A 9,559-nucleotide genomic window follows, 5' to 3' on the forward strand; every position below is an offset into this window, starting at 1 on the left:
CAAGTTTCTCTCTTTCCTCCTCTAAAAATTTCTACATATATTTAATAAATTCTTTTCTTTATTTACTATATTTGGTGTATAAGCGTGATTAACGAACTTATACAGTTATACTAAAATAAAATACATGACATTCAAAAAAAAATGACATTATACCTTTTAATATATGATTACTTATACAGTTATAAAATAAAATACATCATATTATACCTTTTAGTTTAATATATGATTTTTTTGTCAAGGTATGAATAACACAATTAAACCTTATAATATACAAAATTGTGCTTTAGAAATTATAATATATGAACTTTGACCTTATGGCATACGAAATATTACTTCATAAAAAATTTTGGCATATTATTTAAACTCATTAACGTCTTCTTCAATGACCCCAAACCTCAATTAACAGCGAGCATGGTAATTTATGGACAATTAGGATCCTCATTTTTCGATTTAATTTGAAGGAAATTATAGTTCATGAAATTGAAATTCTCTCACTGTTTGTGTAGCGTAACCACAAATGAATATGAAATTATCGGTGTCTAGGTCAAGCTTGTTGTTCAGTTGGCCGGCTATAATGGTATTTTTCGACTTGCCTTAGTTAGAAGATAACAATCATTTATCCGTTAAAATTCGCGTAGTAGTTGTGGTTAGTGTTGTAATTTGGAAAACACCTTAATTACCATGGGTTGGTCATATCATATTCATACATACATTAAATGAGTTTACCATGTGGCACCCATATTTTGACAATGCCCAAAGAAAACTATGTAGATGACCAAAAATCAGTTTTAGGCCCCATTATTGCTCTGTCGATATACAAGTTAACTATAACATGTATAAGTTAGATATTTGAAAATTTTAGTTGAACCTTAATTAAACAAAGTAATATTAAATTTGAACTTCTACATTTTATAGTTTAGAATGAAATTGTAAGGGCCAACAAGACTAATTATATAATGATATGTCTACATAACAATATGGAAACAATAAAATAAACCATCATGGCCCATTATTACCCTTTAGAAAAACAATTCAACTTCGTTAACTTCCCCATGCGCACAAATTCCAGTAATTGTACAATCATTGTTTCCTTTTGGCACTTAGTATTCCCCTTTTTTGTCTTTTTATGTATTTAACCCCCTTCCCTTGTACTTTTCTTCTTCCCAAGTACTTTATTCTTCCCAAGTACGCTACTTTTTTCTCCACTTTCTCGCTTTTCTTCTTGTGTCATCTTTCTCAAAAGATTATTTTTTACATATTTCTCTCATCTTATCTTCCTTTGTGATGGCTCAAAATGACGACAACCTCCTCTCCTTAAAGGAATGTTCCAAACCTCTCTCCTCCAAATGGTAAGTCCCCTCTGTATTTTTCAAAATTTGTGCAATCTTTTGTTTATTGGCATGTTTCCTGAAATGTGTGAAGCAATAATTGTTTATTTGTTTGTGGTTGTAGTAATTTACTTATATAAAGAGGTTTTTTGACGTTAGATGGTGTTTGTGGTTTAGCTAATTAAAATTGAACTTAAATTTTTTGAAATTGATGTCTGTAATTTTATAATACTTGAAGAGAAGTTGATTTAGTTAGTTTAGTAGTTGTTCAGTTGTTGGTTGGCGATGTTAATTTAGGATGATGTTGAACTCTGTTTTTTTTTTTTTAATGATGAACTAGGTTTGACAGCCCTGGAGAATGCACATGAAATCTGCAGCGATATGGATATTTCGCTCTTCTATATCTTTATCAAACTGGAGTGGCAGACTAGAATGAATGTTGAATGTACTTGCAATAAAATGATGCATATGGTCAAGGTATGGATATCTTGCTTACTCAGAAGGGCCTAATGGGGGGTTTAATACCTGGACACTTGATGGTATCATCTACAACAATGGCACATACCTCATTGCTTTATTTGAAAAAGATATGACAGTGCATTTTGATGGGTTTCCTCTGCTATTCAAGGAGGATTAGAGGATGACAGTTAGTGTTGGTGGTTAAATTTTTTTTGTTGATATAAATGGTGGGTAAGCAGTAGTATTTGTTTGGGGTTAAGTTGTTTTCTATGTTATGTTGATTGTTGGATTTAGGTTTGTGTCATAGCTTGTTTGAAGTGAATATGACAAATAATTATTTCCTTTTGTGTATGTCATTGCTATGACACTAGTTTATGGACAACGTGGCTAAGCACTATTTGGTTGTTAATGTAAAGTGTTTAATTAAGTCATTAAGTAATATGTAATATGATGATTTATGGAATGAAATGAAATGATTGTATTTGTTACACACTCAACTTTGTTTATATGTTATTTATTAGTTAAAATTGTACATTTGAATAAATTGAGTTGAGTCCTTGTATAGTTGTGCACTATAGGGGATCATGGAGCATGGATTGTGGTGTGGGTTACAATGGAGGACATGTCAAAGTGTTTAAGCAGTTACTTGCCTCTTTTAGTGTGTCACATATTAAGGATATAATTAATGGCATTGGATATATTGGATTTTTAAAAGCATGTTTGAAAAATCATTCAAATACTTAGGCTTCCACTTGTTAACGACCACAAAAGTAGCTCAAAACAACTTAAGATACTACCGTTAGGTAGTAGCCAACCAATCCATAAGCTGTAGTGCAAGTTCCAAAGTAGGATGTTTAGAAATAACTAACCAAATCCTAGAAAAATTCATGATACATCATAACAATTACACTTATTAAACCAACATAACCTTGGTTAATCAAGATACTAACAACTCGGGTGCAAACTAAAATAAAAAGGCATAACATAATTCCTAATAATCTTCGGGGACGAAACAAACATCATCTTCATCATTTTCGTTATCATCATCACCGAAAACATCATCCTCATCAACATCATCATCCCTATCAGTACGACGTGTGCTTGCACCATCATCTCCCTCTTCATCATCCAAGTTATTGTCATTGTCATCGCATATGAATCACACAAAATGATTTTATTGCTTTAAAAAATGCAGCTAATAAAGTGTGGACTAAAGACAATCCACTTGATGAAAAAACATATATAACGCCATCTGATAGTAGCTTTCCATTCTAACAATAGCAATATGACCACAGTCGAAAAAATACACACAGATGTGTATCCCAACAACCACCTGATAGATTCAAATTGAAATTAAATCTATAAGTTCCCACAATGTTTAACAAATCATATATAAAATGGTATCTAAAAAATTAACAAAATATGTGGAAAAGTCCATAAGCAATTTAACAGCTACCAAATACTCATGCGAAAATACGACTAAATGAAACCAGACATGCTGGTGTAATGTAAACAGTAATTCTAGTATGAATTAAGGTTAAAAATACCTAAAGTTGTATTTCTAGAAATGTTGTCGCCCGTTTCGAAACGCTTGGGCATCTCTTTGGTTGCTACTACACGAATTTGCTCCATAAGTGAAGTAGTGATGACCTCCGAATCTAGTCGCCTACACATCTCCTACTCCATAAAGCTTTCCAACATATGCAACATTCCGAACCATCTCCTCTTTCACACCTAATATACCATCTCCTTCAGGATCCTTAGTTGGGGCCTTCACAAATGAAGTTTCCCTTTTCGGCGCATGCCTAACACCACACTTCTTCCTTACACGTAGCATTGGATCGAACGTATATCCCAAAGCAAGAGTGACTGTGTTGCTATTGAGCGACATTGTGTATTCATAGTCTGCAATCACCTCATTTGAAAGGTCCACTTAGAAGTGCCTAAACACCTTAGTCAGCCACTTCTCGTAAGTAAGGAATCCTTTTTTTTTACTCTTATGAGCAACAACCATGTAGTTGATCATCATCATCGGCATGTCCATCTTATTCTTGGCAAGGATGCAGTCCATCACCAACATGTCTAGTTAGGTAAGGGAAGATTTCCTACCCAAGCGATAAATGAAAGGAGTTAAGAAGGCGAGCGGGCATTGGTAGTTCATTCATGGAAGGCTTATTTATTCCTTCGGCATCTGGATCATTCAACACAGGCCTGATGGCCGCCGTGGGATCAAAACCATTTATTGTACTCTACTTATTTCCTAGTAAATATTGTATCCTCGTCGTTAGAATCTTCACACTTTTCCCCAACTCGGTATCATTTAGAACTATTGACCTCCCCTTCACCCCAAGTATAATGACAACGAGATTGATCATGATGATAGGAATGATGATGATAAGAAGCTAGGTGGATGATGCCAAAAACCAAGAAGCCAATACGATTGGCCTAGCAAATGAGCACTCCGCCTCAACAACAGATGAGGATCCCCCAGAGGAGAATCAAGAAACAAAGAATACAAGGAGGAAAATAAACAAAGGTAAGATCATGCGGAAAAGATTGAAACAACTCTAGGAAACGATAAAGAGGTTAGTTAGTTGATTATTTAAGAATCTGTGAATCATAGAATTTACATTATTTACTGTATTTGTTCATGTATGCAATCTGAAAGTATATATTTAGGACATTACCAAACCAAAAAATTGTAATTATATAGAATTTCTTCATTACTTTGAGCATCATTGTTTATAGTTGCTCACATATGTCGTGAATGAGTTCAGGTTGATGAAGAGGGGCCATTCTAGATAAAACATGTTGCGATAAGTATCGCGATGAGAAAATGCAAGCTTGAGACAAAAGCAATGCTGGACTATGTTATATCCGATAAGGAAGACTCTGAGTAGTCGGTGAAGTTAATTATCTTCAACCATTTTTATCTGTTGGCTGGTTTCACTTGGAAATTAAACTTTTGTGAACATGAACCTTTAACTTTGTGTTCTTACTTTTGTAGTAGTTAGGTGTTGTTTAAGTCAGAGTGGACATATCTATTGAGGAGACAGTTACGGACCTTGGGTTCGGGGTGTGAATTAACGGAACAAGTAAGGAATTCATTACCAAATTAAATATCTAAGATTGTTTTATAAATAATTGAAAATCCATTGATGCTTAAATTGAATGTGGGATTTTTTCCAGATCATCAATTTAGCGGGGATTCGAGAGACGATAAATAAGCAAACAATTTTTTTCATCCCTGCGGCACTCCGGGTTAGTTGTGATGTCCTCAAGCTGCTGTTTATAATGGTTGGAATTTGTCATGAAATTGTAATGTATTTAATATTATTAAAAAAATTTCAATATTAAAGACATTGGATGTGAAAAGGACGAGTAAGGGATCACAATATGTCCCGGATTCGCCTATTATGAAAATATAATACATGCCAGATGATCCAGACCAATGCAAAGAGGTAATTGAAATTTCCCTATATTTTTTCAGTAATTATTGTTTTTGGTTTGAGGAATAGTTTAATAATATAGCCTATATATTGTAGATCATTGTTCCACTGTGGTAACATAAGCCATACCTTTTTTACATTTGTGTTGTTTGTATGGAGGAATCAAAAATATACATGCTTGATTCACACCCTGATGAAAACACGCCAAAAAGGATTGATAATGCCAAATGGCAGGTATTCGTCTTTCATTGCCTGATTGGTTGGAGGTTTTTGTGTGTATGTAAAATACTGGCCGCAAGTCTAGCACAGATTAGGAAACTGTCCACACTTATGTCTTGAAACAAGTCAGATATGGGGTTGAAAAGGTTCAAGGCATTTTCTGGTTGGGAAATGAAGCAGGTTAATACCCCAAGACAGGCTAACGCGTACGTCATTCACAAGTCAACTTTTCTACTACAATATCTTTTTGGAGACTGCTATGCGTTTTTATTAAAGTCTCCCACTTTTGTTTTAGATATGATTGTGGAATGCATGTAATCAAATACATGGAAGCACATAACAAGAGAAAGTGGAAAAACAAGAAATACTTTGAGGTAATGGATATCTATGTTTTATCTTAGGGAAAATTCCTCAGGTACCCCAGAGGTTTAGCGTAATTCCCAAATTACCCCTCACATTTGGGGAATTCCTCAAAAACCCATGAGATTTGTGTTTATGTTCAAAATGCCCTTACTATGGACGGAACCCTAACGTTGTTAGGTTTTCTCCTATCTCTCCCCAATTTTCTCTCTATCCTCCCACCATCCTCCATTGATGAACCTCTAAGCTTTCTTACTCCCACCATCCTCCATTTATAGCATTCTAAACCTCAGAATTTTCTCTCTCTCTCCTCCCACCATCCTACCGCTTTTTTTTCGGTACCCAAAACAAACCCATTCACACCTACACCGCCACCTGACTGTCGCCCCATCGGCGAACACCACCTTCACTGCCATAGTGCCGCCAAGTCGCAGCACCAGCCACCCCACCTCCTTCCTTTCTCTTTCATTGCTCATCCCGTCATCTCCTACTACTCTCGGCCCACTCTTTCTGCTCTTCGCAGACCATCAGGACCACCAAGCTCTTCTCGCCACTATTGCCTCCTCCTTGTCGTTCCGCCGCCGTCGCAAACTGCCACCCCTCTTGCCAGTCGTGGAGCCTCAAGCAAGCAAAGCGAGAGAGAAAGAAGAAGGAGGCAAGTAGGGCTCCGACGATGCTCCGGGGGGTGTTGCTATTCTGGCGGTGCATCGGCGAGGGTGCGTAGGTGGTGCGGTGGTTTTTCAGCGGCATTTATGGCTCAAAGTCAAAGAAGAAGAAGAGATGAGTAGTGAATAAAATGGGAGGAGAGATGTAGAAGATGAACATAGTGAATAAAATTAACGGTGTTAACCTGTCGTCATTAGTAAAGGTATTTTAGACCCAAACAAAAACCTCGGGGGTATCTGAGTAATTCCCCAAATGTGAGGGGTAAATTGGGAATTTGCGTCAAACCTTAGGGGTATCTGAGGAATTTTCCCTTTAGCTTATCCAACCTTGCATATTTTTCATGCATTGTTGCATGCACATTAAAGCAATAGGAAGCAATATACGGGTAATCATTATTAGTAGATTTACCTGTGGCCTTGCTGGCTACATTATTGCTTTCGCGCTTTTAGTATGGCTGGTGACTCCAATCGCTTTTCTTCTGGTTCTGGGACTTCTGATCGTAGTTGGGCTCGCTTCCGTACCTGGACACCTCGTCCTCTTCGACGCGGATTTCAGCCATAGCCCTGGCTCGAACTTCCTCGAATGTGCTACATGGGTACCTGGTTAATTCATAATACAATCTAGACTTATATGTTCTCATGAACGCTTCTATACCGGTGGGAACATCCAGGTTCTTGACTGACATCATCTCCTTGTTGAATCGATCCAGGTATTGTCTCACAGCTTCATTTGCCTTTTGAGTGATGCGATACAGGTCGCCTGTATGCTTCTCCAGAACCCTGCTGCTAGCAAACTGCATATAAAACTTGTTAATCAAAGCAGCGAAATTTTGGATGCTACCTAGTTTTAGGCTGATCAGCCACTGCAGGGCAGGCCCATATAAGGTGGCCCCGAAGGATTTGCACATAGTAGCTTCCATTAGGTGCTCAGGAATGGATAGAGTCCACATTTTTTGCTTGTATTGCGCTACATGATCGTAGGGATCCGCAGCTCCATCATACAGCTTATGCGGCTGGGTGACATTGATCTTCTTAGGAATCCTTTGTCTCGCAATTTCTTCCACGAAGGGGGATTGAGCATAGCCATCTGGAGATTCCTCAGCCACAGGGGTTATTGGTGCTCCAGGCAACTTCGTCAGCATGCGAAGTATCTTCCTGTTCTGAGATTCCAGGAGGGCCATTTTCTTGGCTGCGGGATCAGCTTCCTCTGCTTCTTCGTCAGACCTGGCCTCTTCATCCTCGCCTTCGCTGGCCTCAGAATCTTCGAGATTAAGAACTTTGGGAATCACACCACGGGCACGGGTCTTAGGTGTCTTGCTGCTCTTGACGGACTCTAGCTCCTTCCTAAGGCCGTCGATGGTCTGCTGGGCTTCAGATTGAGTGCGGTGAAGGTCTTCTTGAGCCTTCAGCAAAGCTGCTTTCATTGCATCGGCAGAATCGTCAGCCATCTTTCAGAGTAGGATTAAGGTGTTTCTTTTTTAAGATTTTAATGAGAGTTTAGCTGTAGAGACCTACGGTGGGCGCCAAACTGTTTATGCCAAATTCTGATCAGCCAGAACTTAGCTGAGGATCTACAGCTAATATAAATGCAGCTAGGAACAATAAAAGAAGCTAGCTACGGAAGTAAACAAATGCAAAAAAGAGACAAGACACCAAGAAATGGTGACGCGGAAAACCCCAAGGAAAAGGGTAAAAACCGCGGGTAGCAATGAGGCTACCAATCCACTATGTATGAAGATTACATACAGCTTATAGCTAGTAGCTTGTAGCTTGCACTAAGTACACTTATAAATATTATGAAAGTAAAGAGAAGTGTTTGAATGTAATTGATGCGAATGAACTGCCCCTTCCCCAGTACTTCAACTTATATTTATACCCGTACATTTATTAGAACGTTACTCTATATGTTTACGTTACACAACTAACTCCTAATAAGGTGCCATGACCTCCTAATATCAAGGAGTATCTTCACTTCTGCTCAACAACTGCTTCAGCCCTATTTCTTAGGCACAACAACATTATTTGACTTGGTCTTGATTATCCCTTGTTTTGAATCTTTCTTAGGGTTTTACAAGTGCTTGCTACAGCTGCTAACTGATGCTTTCTAGCTGAACTCTAGGTGGTCACGCTAGCCAACGAACCTGCACAACTCAGCTTAGGCAAAATTTAGGACATAACAATCTCCTCTTTTTTTAAATCCAAATCTTGACCATGCTTTAAAAATCATAGGTTTTATGTCAAAAAATTGAAATCCTCCCGCCAAGATTTCATCTCTCTATTCAATCGATTTCAATCTTACAATGAATAAACCCTTGCCAATTGCAGCAACTTTATCAATCCCTTTCTTTCCCCAAATTCGTCGAATGAATCCTTCCATTACAGGGATTGGTGGGTTTGAACCAATGACATAACAAACCAAAGCATTCTCCCAATAGGCAATTTCATCTTGTATATCTTCCATATCAATTTTAATGGCGTGATTAGATGAATTAGGTTTATTCACATGTTCAATTACAGGAGATGTAACTTTTTCAAATTCAGCCATTAAACTTCACGATTGAGGATTACCTATCTTCTCCATTCGAGTCTGGGTCTCTTTCATAATTGTCAATTACTCTGAAAGTTGATGTTTATCTTTCTTCTGCTGTTGCAAATCCTCAATCGAACGATCTGGTGAAAGAATTTCACCCCCAGTTGGTGTTTCAACCTCCATTGCTGCAACCCCATGGAGCTCCGCAACATTACGAGTTTTCCTTCCTTCTGTGGAGCCAGATGGACAACTCAATTTCACTCCCATATCCTGTTGTTTTGGTGTTTTCCCCTTTGCTTTCGAGCTTCTGTCCATGGCTGATAATTTTTAGAGTAGAGAGGAGATTAAATAATATATGGAGAAGTTTTGCATTAAACTTGCTCAATTAATCTCAATACAATAAGTGTCTTTTATAGGCTTACAATAAAAAGTAACTAACTAAAAGTTAGCCACACTACTAAGTAGTGAAAACATGTCCTATACCATACCCTTAATAACTACTATTCACTAATCACATTTTAATTATAAAATAAATTACCACTAACTTAC

General features: G+C 37.6%; 1 protein-coding gene across 1 annotated transcript; it reads right to left on the minus strand.

Moving 5' to 3' along the window:
* Nucleotides 1-6,926: 6,926 nt before the first annotated feature.
* Nucleotides 6,927-7,928, minus strand: LOC104892753 (uncharacterized). The gene has a single exon (XM_010678737.1). It carries the CDS (start codon nt 7,926-7,928, stop codon nt 6,927-6,929), a length of 1,002 nt encoding a protein of 333 aa, XP_010677039.1.
* Nucleotides 7,929-9,559: the final 1,631 nt, after the last annotated feature.

This window comes from Beta vulgaris, chromosome 5, assembly GCF_026745355.1.
Source record: "Beta vulgaris subsp. vulgaris cultivar EL10 chromosome 5, EL10.2, whole genome shotgun sequence".
In the NCBI taxonomy this organism is placed as follows: Eukaryota; Viridiplantae; Streptophyta; class Magnoliopsida; order Caryophyllales; family Amaranthaceae; genus Beta; species Beta vulgaris.